The following is a 26,913-nucleotide window of genomic DNA, read 5'->3' as shown; positions in this document are numbered from 1 at the left end:
ATTGGTTTGTTCTTGTTATGTGACCCTCATTGTTTGTATAAGTATTCATGTTTTGCCATTGTGCTTTTGTCGTGTATTAACGTAACGTAATGTTGTAACCTGCTGTCGGTGAGTCTAGTCTGTTCATGCCACGTCAAGTTTTTTTTTTGTTTGGATATTTGGATTATCACTGTAAATAAACTGCACTTGGGTTCATCACTACACTCGCCTACAGTGGACTGTTTGTTACAGAATACACAACCTTAAAAATGAACCCAGCAGTTGTTCGTCTCCTGCGTCTTCGCCAAAGAAACCGGGCCATTGAGGACTGTGTGGAGGACTTTTGTGGTTTGTGTCATCTGGTGGATTTTAATGATGTGGCCCTTAAGGACATATTTCGGGTGGGTCTTAATGAGCCCATTTGCTCTCAGCTTCCTGGGGGAAAAATTCACTGGTCCCTGGAGGAATATATTGACCATGCTCTTTTTCTCGCTGGTTCATCATTTACTGTGGAGATTGCTGATGAGGAACACAGCTATCCCAAAGTACCCGCCACATCAGAACTTTTCCACGTCCCGACCGTCATGTCAGGAGTTGTTCACGTCACGCCAGCCAAGCCAAGCCCTACTCACACCATGTCTGCCAAGCCACAGCCTGCTCACGTCATGCCTGCTATGCCAGAGCCTACTCACATCATGCCCATTTCTCAAGAGATTCCCCACAACATGGCCGCAATTCAAGAGCTCCGTCACAAAATGGCTGCCACTCAAGAGTCTCTTCGGAAAATGGCTGCTCTTCTAGAGTCTTGTCATGCCTCAGCTGAACTTCCAAACCTCGTCACGCCTCAGCTGAACTTCCAGAGCCTCTTCACGCCTCAGCTGAACTTCCAGAGCCTCTTCACGCCTCAGCTGAACTTCCAGAGCCTCGTCACGCCTCAGCTGATCATCCAGGGTCTCGTCTCAACATGGCCGCCATTCCAGAGTCCCGTCATGACATGCCTGTCGAGCCAGGGCCTTCACACAAGATGGCCGCCACGCCAAAGTCCCCGGCCAAGATAGCCGCCACGCCAGAGTCCCCGGCCAAGACGGCTGCCACACCTGAGTCTCGTCAAGTCTTGGCAGTCACTGAGACTGTTCCCTTGGCCTCAGTACTTCTAATAATCGCAGTCGCCATTTTGAGTGTGTGGGCCACTCACTGCGTTCCAGAGATTTTCCTGTCCATGAGCTCTCTGCCTGTCCTGTCACGGCCAAGGAGGCCGTCCACGAGCTCTCTGCCTGCCCTGTCACAGCCAAGGAGGCCGTCCACGAGCTCTCTGCCTGTCCTGTCACAACCAAGGAGGCCGTCCACGAGCTCTCTGCCTGTCCTGTCTCGGCCACGGAGGCCGCCCAAGAACTCACTGTCTGTCCTGTCACGGCCAAGTGGTCTGTCCATGTCTCTGCTTCACCATGGCTTCCAGCTCTGCCTGCACTGCCTGGCCACCCCGCTGGGCCTGCACCGCCATGGCTCCCTGCTAGGACTGCTCCGCCATGGCTCCATTTTCTGTCACTGCTCCACGGCCCAGGTCCACCTCTGCTCCATGGTCTGTCACTGCTCCACGGCCCAGGTCCCCCTTTGCTCCATGGTCTGTTCCTCCTCCACTCCACCACACTCCTGGACTTTTTGGGTTTAGTTTGTTTGGGCGTCAGGAGCCGCCCTTAGAGGGGGGGAAATGTAATGTCTGTTTTGGGTTTTGTTTCATGTTCATGTTTTCATGTCATTTATTTTGTAGTTTGATTTTGCTGTTTGTGTCATCCTTCCCTTGCCCTCATGTATCTCTGCTTTGTGCATGTGTCATGTTCTCATTGGTTATTGTCTGGTCATGTGATTATCAGTTCTGTTTGTTCTCATTGGTTCCTCTTGTTCCTTGTGTCATGTTCCCATTGGTTTGTTCTTGTTATGTGACCCTCATTGTTTATATAAGTAGTCTTGTTTTGCCATTGTGCTTTTGTCGTGTATTAACGTAACGTAATGTTGTAACCTGCTGTCGGTGAGTCTAGTCTGTTCATGCCACGTCAAGTTTGTTCATGCCACGTCAAGTTTGTTCAAGTCAAGTTTTTGTTCATTGTTTGGATATTTGGATTATCACTGTAAATAAACTGCACTTGGGTTCATCACTACACTCGCCTTCAGTGGACTGTTTGTTACACATACATGCAAAATTAATGTCTTTCTGTAAAAAAAGAAAAAAGAAAATAATAAAAAAAGGAATAACTATGCTACTTTTTTAAGAAAAAATAACTTTCAATACATATACCAACTTTTGCAATTAACTTAATTATTATTTTTATTAACTGACAACCACAAGCAAAAAACTTCAGAATCATTTGCGCTCTCCGAGTGTTTTGGTACGCAAAGTTTTTGACTGCAGCTTTAATGTCGATGTTGCGAGCACGGCATTCTCAATACTTGGAGCTAAACTGGGCGTTCTTCTTTCTTGTAACATTGTGCTCCGGAGAAATGTCTTGATCACTTTCAATTTCGAGAACGAACGATTAATTGCATGACGAAATTGTGACATGTCATCAGTGAACCGCTAAAGCATTTGACATTGGAACAGGTCATTGTCAGAGAAGAGCAGCAGCGGACCAGGGCACAAAAACATATAAATATATTTCACTTAAATTATTAAAAAGATTAACAAAATGAAAAGGGAAAAAATTGTGCTGAGTTTATTCATTGTGACGCAATCCAAAGTTCTCATAAAGGAAAACCATGCATAAAGTCGTTCTCTCTGTTTTTGCAAAAGCTTTACAGTTTTCTTTTCTTTTAATTCTTTCTTTCTTTATTATTATTATTATTATTATTATCATCATTTTACCATTACCATTACATTGATGAATGATGTCTTGCTTGAATGACCAACCAGCGTTGGTAGGTTATATAACTAAATTACGATTAAACAGTTGGGAAAAAAATGCAGTGATCGCGCTGGCGCCTCACGCGCACACAATATTTTTGCTACCTTGACATTGCAGCCTGTTCATTATCAAAATAAAATACATAAAGAAACATATAAAAGTTACAATTATCAATTTAAATAGTCCATTGTTGTGTTCAGCGTGACCACCGCCCCACTGTGCTTTGTGAAGGATGATGATTTAAAACCCATACGTAATAAATATAATTTTAGTATCCAAATATGTCACAAATATGGAAACATTTCGGATTTGTGCCGAACGGGAGAGGTATGCTTCAGTTTCCCTTTAAATTCATTTGTTTTTGGCTTGACGTTTATAAAGCCCAAACCCAGAGCTCTTTGGGGTGATTTCAGCAGACTACCTCAATCTGTGCATCATGCAGAACTGAACTGAGAATTCATTCAGGTAGTAAACAGAATGTTGAATTGGAATTGGAATTTTAATGTAAAGAATTAAAATAAATTGAAATTCAAAGACAATGCACAATTTGAACGTTGACTTGATAGCCTTGCTTTATTGGCCATGGATGGATGCATGGATAGATATCCCTAGAAATGTGAAAGAAATGTGTATTTATTTTATATATTTCATCATATTTAACAAAATAAATTTTGTAGACCAGGGTGAAAGAACAGAATCACAGAATGTGTTGAATTACTTATAATTTAACAGGAACCCATTCTGACTTGTAAAAATACATACAGCTTATAGTGAATATTTTTTTTTCTCTACCATATATGCAGTAGTGACACAACTGTTGTTGTAAATTAGTCCAAGTATTGCCTTCCAAAAGTGTAACTGCAGGAAACGTGGGCCTTTTTTTCTTTGACATTGAAATGAATTTTCCTATATTGTCCTATATTATGAACACTATATATTTACTCATTTGTCAAGACCTTCACAAACTCTCTAGAGAAATATCTGTTATGGATGTCCCTTTCTGCACAAAGGAAATGATGAAGGTTTTCACTTGGGAGAAGTAATTGATTTGGTGTTATCTCACTGCTTCAGCCTAGCTGAAATCCCTAGTATGAAAACACAAAACAATGAACACTTTGTGCAATATCATCACTATTTTTAAATCCTACTAAATCATGTCCTGTCAGCTAGAACTGTCAACATAACTCATAGCATAAATTCACTCAATATTTTTTCGCTCGTCACTATATCTTCGGTTCTTCCCAACACCGATCCTATTAACTTGACGTAGTTTTATAAATCAGTGCTGGCATAATTCATCAGCTTTCCATTTCTCCATCCTCTCCATCATTAGATGCAGAAATCACAGTGAGAGCATGTCTGCCCAAGCACATCTTTACGAAGCCATTCATTATTTACAGGTAAACGATGACAAGATGACACTTCTTTTACATGGCCAAACTCTGTCTCGGTCGACAGCTCAATACAGTGTGTCTGCAACACTGCCAGGAAACTCTAGAGTGATTGAAGACATCTATCTACCTTTAAGTCTTAAAGTAGCTGCCGCAAAAAACGCATACACTGTTGTACGTTGAGTCTAATCCAGGCTCTTCGACAGGGGGTCAACTGTGGTACTACAGGGGGTCCGCCAATTACTTTTTGATCTCAAACTATTTTTTATTCAACCATCTTGAACCAAAGCTAAAAGTTAAGAAGCTGAAGTTTGAGTTTCATTAGCCCTCCCTCATTTAAATGTATTCATTAAAATTAAAATGTAATGCACAATTTAATGACTGTGTACATCAATAATGTAAGGATCATAAAGCAAGTAAAAGACATTATTATGTCACTATACATGTGATTACACAGTGATGTTTGTGTGGATTCTTATTACTTTGGGAATTTGACAGTAATTGTCAATATTTTGAGTGGTGCTTTGGTATAGTTGATGTCATTTTGGGTATTTAATGGATTCATTTCTTTACCATATTTTGCAAATTTTTGGCTTGGGTTGTATGTAAGCTGGAGTAGATTGGAATGGAGTGGAGGTGGAATGATTAATTTATTTAACAATTATTATGTATTAATTTTACCCACCTCCTTATACTATATCAGGGCTGGCGAACGTCGGTCCTGAAGAGCCACAGCCCTGCATAGTTTTGCTTCAACCCTAATCAAACACACCTGAACATGCTAATCAAGGTCTGAAGGGTTACTAGAAAGCTACAGGCAGGTGAGTTTTAATTAGGGTTGGAGCTGAACTCTGCAGGCCTGCGGCTCTCCAGGACCATAATTGTGATCACAGTTACAGTCATTTTTTATTTCGTCAGCTTATTTAGGCTAATAATATCCAAAAAAAAGCCAAGGAATCATATGATCAGAATGTTAAATTAAACAAAAATCTCACCTTTCAGATTAGACATTGATAAGCATGTCCCAGATTCGTCACTTGTTGCAGGTCCTGTTTTTGCAGCGTCTGTCTGTATTTGTTTGTGTTGTGTGTATTTGCAGCACGTTTCTGTATTTGCAGTGCGTTTTATTTTTTATTTTTATTTTTTGGGTTGTGTTGCCAGTTTTTTCAGTGTGTTTCTATATTTGGTGGCGTTGTGTATATTTGCATCACGTGTTGTCAAACTGATGATGTCTTCTTAATTTGCACGTGTTTATTCTATTTGCATGTGTTTTTTTCATTTGAAGCATGTTGAGTTCTCTTGGCCAACATAAATAGAGTTTTCTTTCACTGTTCAAGAATGGTGGATAACATCATTCATGTTTCTGGTCTGAGTTGTGAGCTACTTTAGGCCTACTGTATATTGTAAAATCTCCAAAAAACATTGCATAAACCCTTCTAATCATCAATACGGTGGTCACATTTTTTCAAGGAGGTTGAAAGAGCAGATGAGCTGACCCTGCGAAGTTCAGCCAAAGGCTAGTTTCACAGAGTGATGCGGATTGAGATGGACATTGATAAGCGACATGACAATGATGCCAAGTGGGTCCCACTTTTCTGTTGACCTGCTGTACATGAAAGCCAATTGTGCAGGGCCACAGAATTTCAAAGTTACTACCAGATGAAAATGTCAGCATGCTTTCATTTTAACCATGAAAGGCTTCTCATGTATCTTTAAAAACACTGCGCTACCAATGAGGTTTTTCCACATTTGAGGTTAGACTGAAACTTGATATGGATGATATTTCAAGACCCCATGAACATTTCTGCAGAGAGTTTGTAAGGTTTGAAATATGATGTCACATGCATATCATTATCATTATCCAATGTGTTTTATTTTCATGAATGTAAACACTTTAGCTCTGTTTTAATGGTCTTTTCTGCAGATGCCTGATGAGTTTGTTTAATTAATATCTCAATAGTACTGAATGGACTCAAAGACTGTACATTAAAATTCTCCATTTGTGCTACAAAAAGAACACATTCCTTACATTCCCAGTGCCATTATCATTATTTGTGGTTAATGGTGCAACTGAAAAGCAATTCAACAGAGAATGCCTGTCGCACTTTAGCAGTTGAATTGTAGGCTTTTGAGATAATATTGCCCTGAGCACAAACTCAGTTTGAATAAATCCAAGAATTGGCTTCAGCTACAAGCAACAAGAGTTAACTAAAACTATATCAAAATGGTGTTCTTTGAAATAAAATAAACTTAACTGAAGTGAAATAGAAAATAATAATAATAATAATAATAATAATAATAATAATAATAATAATAATAACAATAACAATAAAAATAATCTCAGCTATTTGCCAAGGTAACATTTCTCTCTTCATTTAGTTTAACTGGATGTATTAAAACTAAAACTAAAATATAAAAATGTATAAAGGATATATAGACATATTTATTAAATGAATGAACAAACAAACAAATGAATTTTAAATTGAAAATATGAAAATAAAAACAAATTCAAATTATCAATAAAAACTGTAATAGTATCTCTTTGATACTAAAATAACTGCTGCCAATCTGAATAAAGCAAATGATAATGCTGGTGTGCTCGAACAAGAACGACAACAAAATAATGACAAAAGATTAGTCAATTTGTTGTAATTCTATGTCACTGGAAGTCTACCAATCTATCAATGAAGGTTAATATATCATTGTCAAATTATATCATCATCATCATTATTATAACCCCTAACCATTATCAAATGACCTGTAAAAGTGATCAGTCAGAGAAGGGAGGGACTTCAACTGCTGTTTAACCAGCAAGATTAAGACTTACGAACATTATAATGTCCACAAGGCAACCCTTTATATGTCAGGAGCAATTGAGAGCAATCAGTTACCACACACATCATGAAGAACTCATGCTTGAAACCACGGCAGAGACCATCATTTTGTGTCACAGAGGAAAACTGAATGATATTGCATCTATACAAATGCATGGTAGACTAACAATTTTATATTAATTGATGTTGGCCCAACTTGTCTCATTTAAATATTGAGCAAGGCTGCTGACTTGTAATGGTTTAGTTCCCAGAATGCACTGAAGCATGAATAAATTATTTTTAGGTTAACTTGTTAGGTGTTGAGTAGGGATGCAGAGTATACTAGTACCATATCAGTTAACAACACTAGATATACAGTATAATCCAATATTGGATGTTTAATATATATTTAATAATTAAATGTGCAATTTCACCTACTTTTTAAATTTAGGTGATATTTTCTATCACTTAAATTTCACTTAAATCTTTTGAAAATCCCAAAATGAATATCCATTTTCATACAGTACTCACCATAATAATGTTATGTAGCATTTTAAAATACATTTTTTTTTTTACCAAATTAGTATATAATATCTGCAACTTTTCAGATTATAATATGCAAAAGAAAGATATCGGCCAGAATTTTAATATTGGTCACTATAGGATTTATACAGTTTTAATTTTGTCAAATATTTTTTGTCATAGTTTTTTTTTTTTTCACCAACGAAAACGAGACAATGAGTAAAAACCAGTTTTGAATGACAAAACTATGATGACAATCTATTGAATTCTGTGAACTGAAAATGAAGAAATAGAACTAATCTCCTGCATAGTAGGGGGGTTAGATGTGGACATTTGAATTGTAATGTACTGATCTACCCAGCAGGACATAAGTTGGCTTACACTTGCTTTATGTCTCATAAAACATATAAAAAAAATAATCGTGTGGGAGAAAGACAAAAGCAGACCTATGGGTTAATTTGAAAAAGTGTGACGACGTGAAAAAGAAATTTGGCTGTGCCGCACTCCAGAAGCACAGATACAGAAAGCCTCTTCTCAGACAGTGTAAGGGTAACCAATTGAGTTGTCTTTCACATCTTATTGTACCAGAATGGCCAAATACAGACCAAACTATGTCAATATGTTTGTTTTGGCGAGTATTCACGTAAACAGTGTTGGCTATGTGAATGTAAACAGCTGGGAGAATATTAGATGTGTATCAGTATATTGGATCTGTGCATCAAGTCTTAAAGTGACAGCAACATAACCTGCTACTGTGTGTGTCCATAACGTTAATTAAACAACAAAAGAAAGAGAAAAAAACACTCACTGCTCTTGACTGAAGTAGCTTTAGGAAGGATTAATCTATATATAATTTATACAAATAAATATGGGTCAAAATATCTTGCATCACAATTTCACAATAGCACTTGCAGGCTGTTATTGGTGGTCTTATACGGAGTGTAACACCTAAGGACATAAGGAGAAAAAGTGAAATATCCCTACTGATGCATTGCTGCAGCTCAATTAGTCCTCTATTTCCTTTGGAACCTTTGTGGGGCTACAGATTATAGTCTGAGGTGCAATATGTTTCAAGGACAAAGGACAGATCAATTGGCTATCTGGGAGTTGGAAATCTCACAGCCGACACAAAAGCTGTGTGGTGCCACGTGCATTATAAACCCAAAAGCTGTAAGGCGCCAGCTTACTACAGCCTTTGGGGACATGTCCTGAAGGTGTTGTTAGCTGATTATCATGTTAAATTAATTCAAGAGAACATATTTAAGCAATAGTGAGGCACTTTAAATCATGCCTCATATCCTTATAGTGTTTAAAAGGTCAATGATGAGGCTCATTTTTTGACATATTATCTTAGGTTATTTTCAACTTTCAGCAATCCAGAAATGTGGCTCCATTTGATACAATTAATGTTTCTTACCTCAAGGTACACCACCCAGGGCATAACTAATGTGGCCACGAGAAGATCTGCCACCGCCAGGCTGACAATAAGGTAATTAGTGGTGGTCTGCAGCGCTTTCTCTCGGGAGACTGCCATGCACACCAACACATTGCCGAAGACAATGACAAAGATGAGGAGAGTCAGGAGCATGGCATAGTAGTTATACTGATGCTTGGCCTCACAACTTGTGCTGTTGAGTGCCCCGGTCCCGTTGTCATAATAAGTGTCATTGTAGGGATACTCCGTGAGGAAATCCATGAGCTGTGGCCAGGGAAGAAGTCTGAAACTGAGAGACATAATTCACTGTCAGTGAAGCCACAAACATGGAATGAAACCAAGCAGTAGTACGCCAACACAAAGGAAATATTACTGATCAGAGGTTTCTCTATCATATCTCAGTAGAGTTTTCGGGTATGTTTCATTTATAGCAGATGTGTAATTTACAGGTCATGTTCATCATCAAATGGAAAGAAAATTAGGATTGTTTTCAAACAGCTTACCCAAACACTCCTAAGTCATAAGTGTGAGATATGAAACTGAAAATTCTGACCTTTTTTTCTTGCAATTCTGAGTTTGTATCTTACGATTCTTACTTTTTCTCAGAATTCTGAATTTACATCTCACAATTCTCACTGTTTTCTCTCTTTTTATCTTGAAATTCTGCTTTTTAGGTTTCTGCCATTGAATAAAAACTGTAATTGCAGCTTTGTATCTCGCAATTCTGACTTTTTATTTGCATTTCTGAAATTATATTTTACAATTCAGACTTTTTTCCTCAGAATTCTGAATTTACATCTTGCACTTTTACTTTTTTTTGGTTTTTGACACAATAAAGAATTACAGTTGTGAGATAAAAAGTTGCAATCACCTTTATTTTTTATTAAATTTTCTTTCAAAATTTCTTTCATTTCATTCTTAAATTTAATAAGAAAGGTTTGAGGTTATATATAGACTCAGACTTGTATTAGCATCCCTAATAGCATCCTATTTCAAATTTGTGATGTTGTCAAAACCTCAGAAAAAAGCAGAAGTCTTTTTCTCAGGGCCAAACTGAGAGCCTTCATTTGCATTTAATCTCACTGCTATCTAGGAGAAATAAGTAAGATATTAAAGAGATCTCATTTAGCCTATGTTTTTTCCTTCCCATTGGAAGCCCGGTTTCAACCGTGGAACAGGAACAGAACTAAACTTAAGATAATTAATGGATTAAACAGTCATTAAATGAGATGTCATTTATATTCACACAATGTTTTGTGACTGTATGAAGACAGATTCAATATGACACAGTTATAAAAGCAGCAAGATGCTAATGAAAATAAAATTACTAAGAACAGGGAATCTTGAGCACTCTTGCACACCATGGGTAACACTGAGCATTGTAAACAATCAGCGCAATCACAGCATTCACCTGACACTCACACAATCACACCTATCTCCATTTCCTATGTAAAATCTTTGAGACACACACATTACAGAAAATATCTTATAACCTTCCTCCAGTTTCTCCTCTAAGCTCCATAACATTGGACAGCTGCTGAAACGATTGATTTTTCTGAGTGAATAGTGGCATAATAGCTTTCTTGTATTGATTTGGAATTTACACAGCCAGATCTATACCTGCTCCAAAATCAACATCTCAATCCGACAGGAAATAGCAGTGACACTGAGGATACAAGCTACCAAAGCTTAGGGACAATTATCATATATATATATATATATATATATATATATATATATATATATATATATATATATATATATATATATATATATATATATATATATAATGTTTGAATGCCTCCATTAAATACCAATTTTCATTGTATGCCCGGGGCTTTTTGTTTTTGCTATAGAATTAAGTAATGTGAACACAATAAAACACTGGCAAACATTAGAAAAGAAGCAACTATATAATAAAGGATAAACTATAAAGTTCTCAGACCAAAAGCAAAAATTAATATAATAGTTTATTTTGACCAAAACAAAGCTTTGCTATTTTTCTATTGCCTTTCATATTTTAGTGTTTTACAACTGTAAGCCTATAACAAACTATTAATATGCACAACCCCACACTATATAGTGGGACAACACTATTGTGAATGTGTCAGTGCATGTTTAATGAACTGTTTCTTTCTCGAATTTCAAAAATATACACATGCTGACAAATATTCATTGGAGTATAAAAGTGTGAAACTATACTGCTGGTTAAGGTATAAACCAACACACACCACTCTCTTGAATCTCTTGAATTAGATATGCATTTTGGTGTGAAAATTCAATCTGATGTATGTTCATCCTCAATCAAATGCTTTGCACTGGTGAGTGACAGTTTATCTAATCTGGCATGTCAATGCCTCTTCGCCCTTATCCACTCTGTTACACAGGATTTCTAATGGTTGCCCTCTTTAAATCTGAATTGATGTTGAGCTTCAGAATATTCAGCTTCTGATTAAAGCACTGAATCCTCCAGAGAGTCATAATTTTATCTCTTGTTAAACTCAGTCAATCAATAATTAAACACTTTCTTGTGATGACAAGTCAGCACACAGATGGACCATATGTTGAACTATAAGACACTCACAAATGATAATAGCAAAGTCTAACAAACCAAGAAAAACACAAATGTTCAAGCATCAAGGCAAAAACAAACAAACAAAAAAAAACAATATACAGTCCTTCATCCTTTTCATTCCCAATGAAAGAAAAATTAAGACAAAACTACAAAGAAAGAACTGGGAGTAAAACAAATGGCCTTTTACAGAAACAATCTCCCTGCTCCTTTATAGCATCAATCTATATTCGTTGCACTCCACCCTTACCCAGAATCACTTCTGTGAATGTGTGTGTGACGGTGGCGCCACAGACTCAATGGAGCAAGTGAGGGCCGCTGATTGATGCAAACTGCCTGACAAAATGATGTCTGTGTCAAACACAGCAGAGAGCATCCTCCATCCAGCTATGACCCAACAAGAATCAATGAATAACTTCGAACCACTGAGAACCTTCCCTTTGCTGAGGATTGCTCATCTGTATAGCTTGTCTCACTTATTTCAAATCCTAAACGACTAGGATGTAATTTGCACATTTTTATGGTATTTTAATTTTAATACTTTCTGTTTTATTAGAAGAAAATAAAGTTATTCAGGTGTATTCAGTCAGTGAGTAGTTCTTTCATTGTTGTGCCAGTTTATTTTAACATTAATATTCCTCAGAGTAAGTTACTGACATGAAAATTTTTAAATATACTCTTGATTTGAGATTGAATTGAAAGGTTAAATCCTTCAGTAAAAATCCAAATTAAGAATATATAAAGTTTGGCTCCTGTAAGATTTTTGTCATGTTTTTGAAATAAGTCTTTCTCCAAATCTGCCTTTATTTGATTAGAAATGAAGTAAAACATTAATATTGTTAAAAATTATTAAATTTTAAAATGCTTATATTTTAATATGTAATTTATTTCTGTGATGGCAAAGTTGAATTTTCAGCATCATTACTCCAGTCTTCAGTGTCACATGATCCTTCAGAAATCATTCTAATATGCTGATTTGGTGTTCAAAATACATTTTATTAATATTGTTATAAGTGCTGAAAAGAGCTGTACTGCATAATATTTTTATGGAAAACATGATACATTTTGAGGAATTATTATACAGTAGGTGGCCAACAAAAATGATCGTTCTGCTGCCGTGAGTGCCGCTGCCGCGTCTGCAAAGTGCATTTGCAGCTTTTGACCGCTGAGTGGCGCTTTAACCACAAGTTATCAAACAAGCTCATCAAAGCACATTTTCGCAAATAGCCGTCAGCTTTGCCTCGCCGATGTGTTATATTTGACGGCTGCAGTCGGGGAAAATGAAAGAAAAACACTGTATTTAAAATATTTAATATTCACAGATGAAAGTTTGGTAATTATGAAGTTATGTGCGTTTCTTAGAACAAATTCAAGCAGGATAAATGTCAAGCGCCTGTGCTTATATTTTCTCTAAGCTACACATTATTACACCATATTTTAGATTTGACACATTTAATAGGTGTGCAGTATTATTTATATAATATGAATTATGTGTTATATTATTCTAAATAAATTGTGGTTTACTTTGCATTGGAGCATTAAAAGTGGTAGCCTATTTTAGTGTGCTAGGCTACATGGATTTATATGCAAAATGTTAATATTCTCACATATTAGGCCTATATTTTAATTTATATTTAAAAATTCCTTTAATAAAACAAGCATTTTTGTCACGTACTACTTTGTTATTCGTTACCTGTCCTGTATTTTGACAGATAACTTATTGTGGAAAATATATTTGTCTGAACACTGATTAAGAAATTGTTGCGTGTTTTATAAATTATTTCCTTTATTTTAGTAAAACGTGAGGCACTGTATAATTCCGCTCACCTTATTTAGGCCTAATTAAAACAAGAAACGAATAAATTAAACCTGCACAATTTAGCTAAATCATTGAAACTCTAAAGAATGGACCGATTAATATAACGTCCTCACGTTTAAACTCAGGTTCTCTCATTATAATCAACAAAATGCACAGAATGTAAAAAAAGCTTCATTAATTGACAACTTCAGTGATTTTAAATGGAGCCTTCTTTACTTGCTTTCATATAATTTAAGTAAAGTAAAAAAGAAAAAATGCAGCAGCATTTAAATGCAGGTGTGTAAAATATCAGTGCAAGATTTGCGCGACGCGTGTGATACTGAGTGCGACGCGCAGCATTTATTCTTATTTGTTTACATATTTTCTCTTCATTACAAATCTTATTTGGTTTTATTCTGGATAACTGCATGTAAAAATGATTTACTTTGTTATGCATATGCAAAATGTGAATTATTATCTATGTATTTATTTTTTGAATAGAAAGTTCAAAAGAACAGTATTTATTTTAAATAGAAATACAGATTTTTTTTAAGCAACTATGTAATATACACAGTTAAAATGGACACATTATTGATGTAACAACTGTTTACATCAATAATACACACATATACTGTATATGGTAATACATGCATGTCCTTGATCTAAATTATGACTGGCAGGACCATGTACTATTTCGGTGCTCCAGGCCTAAAGTACATCTGTTATAAGGGTTCAACTGCTGCTGATCTGCGCTTTGCCTCTTGGGAAATCTAGGCGAGGGCAGAGATGGATTAAGCTTTTTAATCAAAATGAATTCTGGGGAGGAACAAGGTGATTTCTGCTTCTGTTAGGTAACAATTAGCCTCAGACATATTTCACCAATCAATAGCATGTGACACTTTGATTTGACTGAATCAAGGCAGGTTTCTTGCAACAGAGGATCTCTGATATTCCGTTGCTCCCTGATTAGCTGTCTAGTTGGATATAGTATTTGACATGTTTTTCATGGCCAAAGAGCTGTGTTTCTGACAGTGTTTTGATTGTGATCACATAAATGAGAACTGACCCCCCAAACAAACCAATGGATGGTAAGATATCACAAAACACAGTGGGACTCCAGCAACAGGACAGTGTGGAAACTACAGAGAAAGAAAAAGCAATTTCAGTGTCATTTTCTTCATGTCCACCCCCACCCACAATAAAAGTGGTATTTTTGTGATACGTACTTGAACATATGATGGGGGGAAAGACTGTATTGCAATTTCTGCAGACAAAGCATCATTCAACTCTATCTCACAGCAACCAATATGTGCAGTCTGTGGCTCTAGGAGGAGGGAGGATCTCGTATTGCAGGAGTGATGTAGCGAATGGAGATATATTGTATTGTGAAATTAATCGAGAAGGTTTCTTTTCAAAGCCCCCAGAGTGAAGATCTTTTTGAGTGTTGATACAGTTTAGTCACTTAACAGTGCAAATATATATATATCTTTGTGGCATAGATTCAACATGGTGTTGGAAACATTGCTCAGAGATTTTGGACCATATTGACATTATTTTTATTTATTTATTTTATTTTTTATTAATTGTACAGAATTACACAATCCATACAATAACAATAACAATACAAAAAAAAAAAAAAAAAAAGGAATGCTAGGGGGATATGTAAACAAAATTATAGGAATACATTAAAAAGTGTGCATGCTTGCAAAATTCAAATAGCTTTTTCTTTCTTTGGGGGTAATATAGATTCAATATAGTATTCCACTTCATTTTTAAATGCTATAAAACATTTTTTTTACCTGAAAATTTGCATTTATGGATATAAAATTGAGCCATTAAAATAAAATAAAAAATATAAAATTAATACAGGTCTGTTTAAATTCTGAGTTTACAGAAATGCCTAAAAGAACATCTTTCCACTCTAAAATAAAATCTCCATCAACATATCCAACAACAAAGTCAAGTACATTCCTACAGACAAAAATTACACATAAGGGCAGTGCCAAAATAAATGAACAGCTGTCTCCGGCTTCTGCTTTTTTTTTTTTTTTTAATTAAATAAAGTTTAGCAGGGTATATTCTGTGGAGAAGTTTAAAGGATACTTCTTTCACCTTATTTGTTAAGAGATATCGATTTGGCAGAAGCCAGACTTTTTTCCAGTCAACATCACTCACAAATTTACTCCAATATGCAATTACATTTGAAACAACATCCTTCTGGAAAAGGGCTCTTATTGATCTATTATAATTATTACAGGAGAAACATATTTTACCTATAAGGGAGTGATTTGGTGAAAGGCATGGAAGTTGTTGATAATTAACTCTTTTTTGCTGTTTAAACAACATACATATTTCAGAAGAAATTGCACCAAAAACAGTTGCAAATTCCTTTGGTGTTATGGGAATATTACATTTTTTTATTCATTCCTCATATGTAAAAAGAAGGCTATCTGAATTAAATAGTTGATCTACCAAAACAATATTATTTCAATATTATATTATTATATTATATTATTATAACAGTTTTCTAAGAAAATAGACTTTTGTTTATATAATATGTCCTTATTAATCCAAATAATGTAATGGTATGGTGAAAAGTTGTGTTTGAAAATCAAATTCCATGATAGAAAAGCTTGTCGATGAAATGCAGAAAGCATCAGTTTTCCTTATATAATGTATCCTATTTTTCCAAACAAAATTAAAGAGCATCTTATCAATCTCCTTTGATATATTATTATCGACGTGAAGAGCCATAGCTGTATAAGTTAGCCGGGATATACCTTCTGCTTTGGAAATCAAAACTCTTCCTTTTAATGATAAATCTCTTGAAAGCCACTGATTTAATTTCCTTTGACTATTTTGAATAACAGGACTAAAAATTTAAAAAACTTCTCTTCTGTTGATTCTTATTTTCTGTAATTCCTAGGTATTTGACTTCTGTTTTGACTGGAATGTTACAATAAGATGCCACTGAACATTCTTTAGCCGCTATAAGCTCACACTTCTTTACATTTAGAAAACTCCTCTATTACATTAATTGCGACTGGGATTAGAGAAAAAGGGTGGTATCATCTGCTAATTGTGTTATAATTAGTTCTCTATCAATAATAGACATACCTTTAATTGTGCTGGCTTTAATATGATTTGCAACGAGTTGGCTAATTATCAAAAATAAATATGGAGAAACAGTGTCTAATCCCTCTTGACAAGTTAAATCTGCTAGAAGTGCCACCAGACAATTTAATTGAACTGTTGCAATTCTTATAAAGGTTTTTAATTGCATTAGTAAAGAAATTTCCAAAACCGAATTTTATAAGTGACTCAAAAATAAATTGATGCTCTATGGAGTCAAAAGCCTTACAGAAATCAAGAAAAAGAATAAAACCATTATCTATATCCAAAATATCTAACACTAATCTTATATTGTTTGTAATATGCCTATTTCTCATGAATCCATATTTTGTTTCTTCTATAACTGAATCTAGCACAGATTTTAGTCTTTTAGCAAAAATCAGGGCAAATAATTTATAATCATTGTTGAGTAAACTAATTGGACGCCAATTATCAAGAGAAAATAGATCCTTTTTTTGGTTTGGGGATTAATGTGATTAACCCTTGAGTTAAGGTGGGAGGAAGACACTGATTATTAATACTTTCATTAAACATTTTTAGCAAAAAAAGGGCCAAATCATCAGCAAATGGCCTATAAAATTCTGTACCTGGTGATTTATTATTTTTCAAATTATTATTTGCTTTTATCACTTCAACCAAAGTTCATCTAGTTTGATTTGCAGATCTGATAATAATATTTTTTCTTCATCTAATAAACTGTCTGGACATTTACTTGTTAATTTTGTAATTTCAACAATAATGGTGGTTTCTTCATCTCTTTTATATTTGGATAATTGGCTGCTAAATTTCCTTAAATATTTAATGACCTCAAATTTCAGTAGTTTCCAATTTGAACAAAAATAATTCTGCTTGTTAGATTTACCCCAGAATTGCCATATCAATCTAGATACCTCACTTTTTACCTCATCATACAGTAACAATGAATTGTTGAGTTTCCAGTATGACCCATTATTGAAACAACTTGTATTAGAAATGTTCATATTAATACTTATAGCTTTATGGTCTGTTAATGGTGTGGAAGGAATATCAGGTACCACATTATCTATATTAAAGTTCTCAGACACTAACCAAAAGTCAATTCTGGACTGACTGGACCAAGGTTTATTGCTCCAGGTAAATGACTTATTATGCAGAAATTGGCTCTCCAAATATCTATGAGATTGAATTTATCCTTCAAGTTTCTAAGGCTATTATTATTTATGTTAGGTTGACCTGGTGGCCATTTATCAATTGTTCCATCCAATACAATATTAAAATCTCCTCCAACTAACACAGTGGCATTTGGATATTTATTTAACCAACCAATAAATATATTTTCTATGGATTCAAAAAGAATATTATTATCTTGATTGTGATTATATCCATATAAATTCCCCAAGATTAATATATTATCAACATACCTAATTACCTGGCAGATAAAATGCCCTGCAGGATCATATTGTGTTTGCAGAACATCTCCATTAAATCTGTTCTTTAAGGTAATCACTCCTGCCAAGTGTTCAGACCCATGAGAAAACCATACAGAATTACCCCATTGTAATGTCCAAAATTTGCTATACTCTGTAGTAGAGTGAGCTTCTTGTACAAAACAAAAATCTGCCCTAAACTGTTTAGCAAATAGAAAAAGAGCTTTCCTTTTGACATTATTTCTTAGCCCCCTAGCATTAAACAAAACAAATGAAAGATGTGACAGACTAGTTAAAGAATATTAAACAATTGAAATGCCTGATCAATCTGTAAATGCTGAAATCAAAGTAGCTAGTATCAAGATCAGCAACTTTAGCAGTGCTAAATAAACATTAGGAAAATAATCTTAATCTCAAAATTACCAATGGTATCTGACGAAACATAACATCTCTCTTTAAACTCAAGAATATTATAAAAGAACAGAACGAACAGTATTTAGAACACAGTGAAACATTCCAACGGGCAGGTCAAACCCTTCCAGACCAACCCGGACTTGATTGCAAACTGCATAATGACTGTGGCTATTAGAAAACATAGAAATTAACGTTCTGAGAACCTTGAGAATATATCAAAAATCAGTCCTTTGTCTGCTCCTCTCACCCTGTCACTTCAGTACCTTAAATAAATTTGGAACCTCCGACAAAGTAAGCAGATTTTCCATCATCGCAGGCTTTTTTGATCAGAGGCCACAACTTCAGTCTACTGTCTCTATCCTCCTTCGTCAGATCCTCCTTAAACTGCATGCCTTGGTTCCGAGGAAACTCGCTGCTCTTAGCCGCTTTCCAAACTGCATCTCTGAACCTTCTGGCAGTGAAGCGAATGACTGTTGCATGGGGCCTCATCTCGTTAATGCGCTTGGTACCCAGTCGGTGAGTGACATCTATAGCATCTGGTAATTTTGCCGCTTCATGTGGAAGCAGCTCTTGGCACACATGGATAACCTTTTCTCTCACATTCTCATTGGTCGCCTCTGCCAGTCCATTGAGCCGCAGGTTCCAGCTCCTACCCGTACCGCTCTAAATCCGTCACCCGATTCATGCACCCCACAAGTTTCACAATTTGAGTTGAATTACTGAAGTTAATAAACTTTTCCACGACATTCTAATTTATTGAGATGCACCTGTATATATTACCAACTTCTTTAAATCAATAAATTAATTGCACTGTAGTTCTTTCCCATTAAACTCTTAAAAGTTTAATGGGACTCTTTGCGGGGGAAGTCGTGGCCTAGTGGTTAGAGAGTTTGACTCCTAACCCTAAGGTGGTGGGTTCGATTCTTGGACCAGCAATACCATGACTGAGGTGCCCTTGAGCAAGGCACCGAACCCCCCACTGCTCCCCAGGCGCCGCAGCATAAATGGCTGCCCACTGCTCCGGGTGTGTGTTCACGGTGTGTGTGTGTTCACTTCTTTGCTTCAAATCAAAATTTGCAACATTATAATTTACCTTGCTGGCTTGTTTGGTATATGGCATATAACTCTATAATAAAGATTATTCTAAATAATATAATTTTTTTTAATAAAACCTCATGTAAGTTTTCACTTAAATAATTACTGCAATGTCTTCAGATCCAATTATATAATTTTAAATTATGATTGAAACCAGAAACATACATTATTAACACATTTACTGTCACTATTCTACAATATAAGGAATATCAGGCATATAATTCCTGCACTGATTCAGGCTTCCACATATTTTGTAGCTCATAGCAAAAATGATTTTAAAACACGAGCACTGGTACCACAAGCCTGACAGAGCATTTTGCAAATCAGTGTCTGTTCTCTGAGGTCCTACAAAGAAACGTACTGCACCTGAGACACAGATTACCTAGACAAAGACACACTGATTTTGATTTTGAAGCTAAAAATGAATATAAATTACATTTTGGACTGATTTTGGGAGCCCTGCTCATAACGTGCAGCCAAAAAGATATTTATTGTGGTCATGAAAAAAAACAAAAAACAAAAAAAAAAAAACCTATAATACTTGAAACATGAAACTAATGAAAATTAAATGAAAAGTGTTGATTGCTGTAACAAATTTAGACCTGCTCATGTTACATCACAGCATTACATTTACATTTGACAGCGTTGCACATTATAACCAATCACACATGATTCTGTTGAGTTTATGAACACGATGGCCAATCAGAGGCATCCACATTAATCATCGATGAAACCTCTGATTTTTTGTGTGTGCGTACTAAATTAATCTTGCAAATTTTCTCATCATCAGCAACAAAGTGTAGATGTATGAATTACATACGCAAGTAAGAGATTCGTTTATCATACAGTGTATGGACAGCTTAATTGATTATAACAGGAATTGTGTGTGCTTAATCTCTGTCAGTAATAATATTCTTTAATGTGAATGTTATTTGCTCACTTTCGCCATAATTTACTCGCTGTTTGAATAACTATGTAAATTAAAGCATTATAATTTATAATTTAGAATGTTTTTAGTGAGTTGTGATCAATTTAAATACAAATTCAGTCATATTACAATATTTCCTGACATCATATCAGGTACTTGTCTAAAGAGGCGGATTTATGATGTGTGTAGTTTACATAACACTAACATTAGGCTACTTTTAGCCTTACCCTGCAGTTGGCTCACACTCTGCGTATTGGAGAAATATATAGTTAGTTTATTTATTTATTTGTTTATATTTATTAAGGGAGGGGGGTCTGGTTAGGAGGACCTCCCAAGACCTTTGACACTATTCGAAGACTGGTTATGGATATTGTCTGAGTGTGCCTGTGAAGCCCACATGACCATAGGGCGTCCCACTGTCATGCTTTCTGGTTTCAGAAGGGTGCTCAAAAGCTCTTTTGTGACTGCTAGCATCCTCGATACATCATTTTCCAAACCTGCACAGATACAGACTCTACAGTGGACTACTACTTGACAGTCTATGTGGAACTTCACAATAAATTATGCTGCTTAAGTATGAATTCAGAGGAGGACCAAGGAGTTAGGGTAGTTTTTGTTACTGTAAATTTAAATTGGATTGAATGCAATTAGCTAGACAGCAAAAGGTACCTAAATTCATTAGGTTAAAAAAAAAAAAACACATACATTGCATCAACTTAAAAAAAAAAAATATTATTTGGTTCAAACCTTACATTTTGGTATTAATCAAAATATTTATTTTCCCACAAATAAAACATACAAAGTACAAAATAAAATTATTATTTATTATAATAACTATATACCATAGACATAGCTAAAAGCTAAAGCCAATTATAGCCAGTTAGCTATAATATGAAAGTAGAATTTTGATTTAAGATAAAACTAAAAACATTTTGTTAGTCAATGTTTAATTTAGTGGACTTACTATAAATAAGGACAACTTCAAAAGATCTTAATGTTTGCTTTGATGTCTTCTTAATATATACATCATATTTTCTGTTATGCACAAAAAAAAAAAAAAAAATCAAAACCCACAGTCATTTCTGCAGTCAGTACAGCGAATACAAAAATTCTGATTTTGTATTGGGAGCACGTTATAAATAGTATAAAAATGATATCACAAATTTCTTTTAAATGGTAAACCAAGCTCACAGCACAATTTAAGTGCTGTTCTTGCTGTTTAAAGGGCAAATTTGTATAATGATGCAGTGACCTTTGCTCATTTTTGGTCCTATAGTGTGCCAGAAGTACATGAAGATGTGCAATCCTCTGTGGAGAGCAATTTTCATATTTCTCTCAGAACAGTTAAGGTCAAAAGAAGGAAGGTAGTTACTGTATTAGATAACTACAAAATGGCACTTAGACCTGGAGAATGTTGTCCCGCATTTGTATCTTATCTCGTCTGCCATATTATGAGGGGAAAATCACACTTAATATTTGAGTGAAACAGCTGACAGTCTGTTTGCAGTAATGACACACAGCGTATCACTCAATGTACCACGTAAACATGCCAGTTTGTTGGGTCATGGTGACATGTGCAAGGATGTTGTGGATTGCTAAGCTTGTTAAGGCTGGGTAAAGTCAGAAAAGTAATAACACACCTCTATCAAATGAGTTACTGGAGAAATGAACTAGCTAGTTGCAACTGTTTCCCAAAACCATAGTAACATGATCACATCACCATCTTTTGAACCCTGTTGGTTCAACAATCTAGGACTGTTGTTAATGACGTGACACAGGTGATGGAGTAATAAATTCCGATTATTAATCAATTCAACATTGCAATTAATGTCAGATTATTATTATTAATTTGTACAAAAAAACAACGTTTTTTTTTTTTTTTATCATGCTAACATGCACTATGTAACTGGCATACACTTTATTCCCAAATACATGTGGTTCATTCAGTCAGCAGATTTCCCCACAGTGTAGTTTCTCTAAAATGCTGCTGTAACTGTAACAAACATGGCATCTGAGGACAACATATTGTAACTATTTTTAAGCAATTTCCCCCTGGGATTAATAAAATTCTTTGAACTGATTTGATCCCATCGTTTTAATTTATTTAATTGAATTGAATTGACCCCATTGTTTTAATTTATTTGATGTTTGATTAATTGTGACTTCCCTCTTACATCAAACTCTGGGATTTTTGTGAAAGTATTCATACCCCTTTATTTTTTTCATGTTTTTTTTTTTTTTAATGTTCCTGCCTTATGTTAAACTGCTTTAAATTACTTGTTTTCCATATCAATCTACACTCCATACACCATATTGACAAAGCAAAAACAGAATTGTCACAACTTCATGAATTTATTAAAAAAAAAAAAAAAACTGAAATAAGTGCATAAATATCCATACCCTTAACTAAATATTTAGCTGAAGCATCTTTGTAGCCTCAAGTCTTTTTTGTTTGATGCTACAAGCTTTTCTCATCAGCATTTGGCAATTATTTGCTATTCTTCTCCTCACCTCTCAAGCACTGTCATGTTGGATGGGGGCAGATGCACATTTACAAGTTTCTCCAGAAATATTTGATGGGGTTCAAGCTCAGGCTGTGGCTGGGCCACTCAAGGACATTCACAGAGTTGTCTATAAGCCACTCTTGCTGCGTGTTTAGGTTCATTGTCCTGATGGAAGGTAAACCTTCTGCCCAGTTCTGAATGCTCTGGACTGGGTTTTCATTAAGGCTATCTCAATATTTTGGTGCATTGAGCTTTTCTTCTACTCTGACGAGTATCTGAAAAACAGCCCCACAGCATGAGGCTGCTACCAGCACACTTTACTTTTGGGATGGTGCTCTGCAGGTGATGAGCAGAGCTGGTTTCCTTCAAACATCATGCTTAAAATTGAGGTTCATCAGACCAGATAATATTGTTTCTCACAGTCTGAGGGTCCTTTAGGTGCTTTTTTGCAAATTCCAAGTCTGCTTTCATGTGTTCAGTGAGGAGAGGATTGAATCTGGCCACACCGTCATAAAGCCCAGATCGGTGGAGTGTTGCAGTGATGTTTGTCCTTCTTTAGATTTCTCCTACCTCCACATATGATCATGGAGTTGTAACTAGAGTGACCATCAGCTTCTTCTTCCCCACTCTAACAAAAGCCCTTCTCCATCAATTAATCAGTCTGGCCAGGAGGCCAGCTCTAGGAAGAGTCCAGGTTGTTTCAAACTTCTTCCATTAAGGGAAACAGAGACTACATGCTTCTGTGGCCCTTCAGTGAAGCAGATTTTTTTTCTTAACTCTTTCCCAGATGTGTGGCTTAACGCAAACCTGTTTTTTTTTTGCTTTACCATTATGGTGTATAGATTGTAGATTGGTGTGGAAAGATAGTAATATAAAACAGTTTGACATAAGGCAGCATCATAACAAAATGTGAAAAAAATGAAGGGGTATGAATACTTTCGCAAGACACTGTAAATACAAGTAAAATATAAAGATTAAAATGTATGTATAATTAAATGGAATAAAAGATATGTACTGAATGTTAGCTTGTTAATTGTGCCAAAGAGCATAATCTGTTGTCATATAAAAAAATAAACTATGCTTTTAAATACAGGTAGTTCCAGTCACACAAATTTGGTTTCGGGAAACACCGAATTGTTAAAGTATGTCAGTAACAATGGAATTTTCTACCATAGTTGTTTAACGATGCTTTTGGCAAACACACCTCCGGACAGATGTTGTTACTGTGTGCTGACTGCCTGTCTTAATGTACTCAAAAAAGATACCAATCAATAAAGCTGAAAAAGCTATATGGGTCACACTTTATGTTAATGTGTCCTTGTTAAAGCATAATTACACAAATAGGTAATGAGTAATATTAATTAACAACGTGTACTTACTAAAAGTTTAGTTTTAGGGTTTGGTTTAGTTGCTTGTAATTACACAATTATTATATAGTAAATACATGTAGCATGTATTACAAGGACACTAAAATAAACCTATTTAGATATTACTTGACAACTTAAGTCTGAAATACACTACATTACTTTGGCCTAGATTTTTGCCCTAAAGGAGCTGGCGCTAGTTTCTGAAGTCAGATCCAGTCTTCAGATTTTAAGCAGGCGCAGTGGACAGATATCACAGAAAATCACACTGTGTGTGATGGGCACACTTTTTTATTTTGGGCCAAATTTAGAAATTGTTTTCATTTGTCATGCCTCTCCTAAGAGGATGAAAGTCTGGTGGTGTTTGATTCTCAGTTGTTCAGTGTTTGATGCCCAGTTTTTCTCTGTACTCTTTACAAAGCCAACAAGTGTATGATAACTACCAAGGGTACAGATTTAAATAGTTGAGTAATGTATTCCAGCCTTTACATGACTTGGTGTGCATCTAGTGTTTCTGTCAATGACTGGCTACTAGGATGCAGCTTATTTGTGAGTAACTTGGTTGCCATGGAAACAACACTAATGACAATTCATTTCTCATCTCAGACCAAAATTTTTTTTTTATATAAGGAAACATTATGTGACTCTTAAGATCATATGATGAAAGACAGCACTTTATTATAAAACACAATTATTACTAACCAGAAAAAGTTTCCTAGACATATACAATCCCTCTGCATAATGTTTACTGCAATTAAACAGTGTTCTCACCTTATGTAATGCATGGTCATTCAAAGGTGCTGTACAATTTAGATTATTTCAAAATCTGTGTTACAGAAACCTAAATATATGATATTGAGCAGCAAAGAGTAAATTTGAGTACTTATGTCTTACTGTGTGTTGGCTTCAAAAACAACCCATCTGAGACCTCATGGCAGGCATCCTGCATCCAAACGTGATAATGCACCTCCTCTAAGTTCTGTGCGCATGTTGTGTGTCTGGGGTCACATCACAGAGTCTAGCCATGGAATCGCTCACTGTCTCTCTCTGTCTCTCTGAGCAGTATGTTGGAATATTCTAGTGCCCCAGGCCACTGGAGCTCTGGCTTTGCCCCACTAACGCCCCTGCTCTGTCTCATCTCATTAGTTAGCTGGGGTACATACGAAAGGAAGGAAAGAGGGAGAGGAGGACAGGGGAGAATGAGAGGAGAAGAGAGGAGCGATGAGGATAGGAAAAGAAAGGAGAGATGGGATACATAAATATCTTTCACATAGACTGATTCAAATGAAATTTAAAACAAATAAAAACGGACAAATTTAAATCTTTCACCAGTTTCAAATCTTTCACCATCTTTCACCAAATTTACATCTTTCACCAGTTTGTAATTGGTTAATTCAGTTCTCTATCTAGTTCCACTTAACCCTCAAGACTTAGCAGTAATATTCATGATGTGATTCATGATGAATCACAACATTTTTTTTTTCTATTACAGTAATAAGAAAATAATAATGAAACCGCTCCAAAAACACCTAAAAATAACTTTCTGTACCATTCAATGATCAGTCTACTGTTTGTGAGAACAACACGAGAAGGTCTGACCACTAATGTCCAGCGTTGCATTTTTGCTAGCGTTATGTATATCTGTGTAACATTTATTTTGGAAGTCTCTAGGTGGTGTTGAGAGAATCTTCAATATGTGTGAGCAGTGTGAAGTCATCAGGGATTCCTGATAAATAGGCGTTGGCAGCGACAATGGTACTCTCTCTCTGTTTCCCATTGTTCTCACGCCCGCCCACCGCTCTCATTGCTTCTCTGGAGCTGTTTTTTTTTGTTGTTGTTATAGTTTAATTTGTAATTTTTCTTTTTTATTCTTTAATCGGTAACAGGTAGTGGATTTAATTGTTAGTTCATGCTTTGTTTATTTTGTAAGCTTAGCAAGGGAAGCAGAGGCCCGGAAGACTCACCTGTTGAATTTTGTCATGAGTCAGGTAAGAACTATTTGTGAGAACAGCTGTAGGCAGGCGTTCTTTGTTTCCCTAGCTGCCCTACCTGTTTACTGATATTTCCTTTGCTATTATTCATTAAAATATGTCTGTAAATATTTTGTGTTGGGGATTGTTATGCATTGTTTATTGATTGTTCGAGTTATCTTTCATTATTGAAGTAAACAAAGGCGATTGGGATCTTGAAAATAGCAACAAGTGTCTGTGACATATTTATGTGTTCGGTCTGTGCCCATTATCTGTGTTTATTTAATGAGCTGTTATTTTTGTTTGTGGGCCGTAACAACTAGGCTTAGAAAAATGGTCTCAAATTTATGTATGTTTAAAATTGGATTCGAGAGAAGAGAAGAGAAGAGAAGAGAAGAGAAGAGAAGAGAAGAGAAGAGAAGAGAAGAAGAGAAGAGAAGCCTGTCAGATTTCTTATCTAGGCCTAATGGTTGGCTGCTCAACTCCAAAATCCCCTTTTAAGGTGTTTTTTTTCTCCACGACTAAGGCCAGTTAATAAATGGTATAAAATGAGAGTTTGCTGCCCTTCCTGGTGGATGATTCACAAGATACATCCTCTGGTGGCCTGATAAATTACTTTTATAAAGCCTGGATTCAAAAGGCCAGAGCAGGCTTGTCTTATATCAACCTAAATAATGAAGCACCTTCAAGCAT

General features: G+C 35.6%; 1 protein-coding gene across 1 annotated transcript in view; it reads right to left on the bottom strand.

Annotated features, from left to right (window-relative positions):
- Window positions 1–26,913, bottom strand: part of LOC109101262 (D(2)-like dopamine receptor) — a 51,422-nt gene that overhangs the window by 12,282 nt on the left and 12,227 nt on the right. The window contains exon 2 of the mRNA XM_042756988.1: window positions 9,020–9,326. Within this exon, the coding sequence (XP_042612922.1) occupies window positions 9,020–9,298 (279 nt within the window). The 5' untranslated portion in view covers window positions 9,299–9,326. The remainder of the gene's footprint in view (window positions 1–9,019; window positions 9,327–26,913) is intronic.

Source organism: Cyprinus carpio, chromosome A5 (genome assembly GCF_018340385.1).
Source record: "Cyprinus carpio isolate SPL01 chromosome A5, ASM1834038v1, whole genome shotgun sequence".
In the NCBI taxonomy this organism is placed as follows: Eukaryota; Metazoa; Chordata; class Actinopteri; order Cypriniformes; family Cyprinidae; genus Cyprinus; species Cyprinus carpio.
This window is presented reverse-complemented; position numbering and strand designations above follow the sequence as displayed.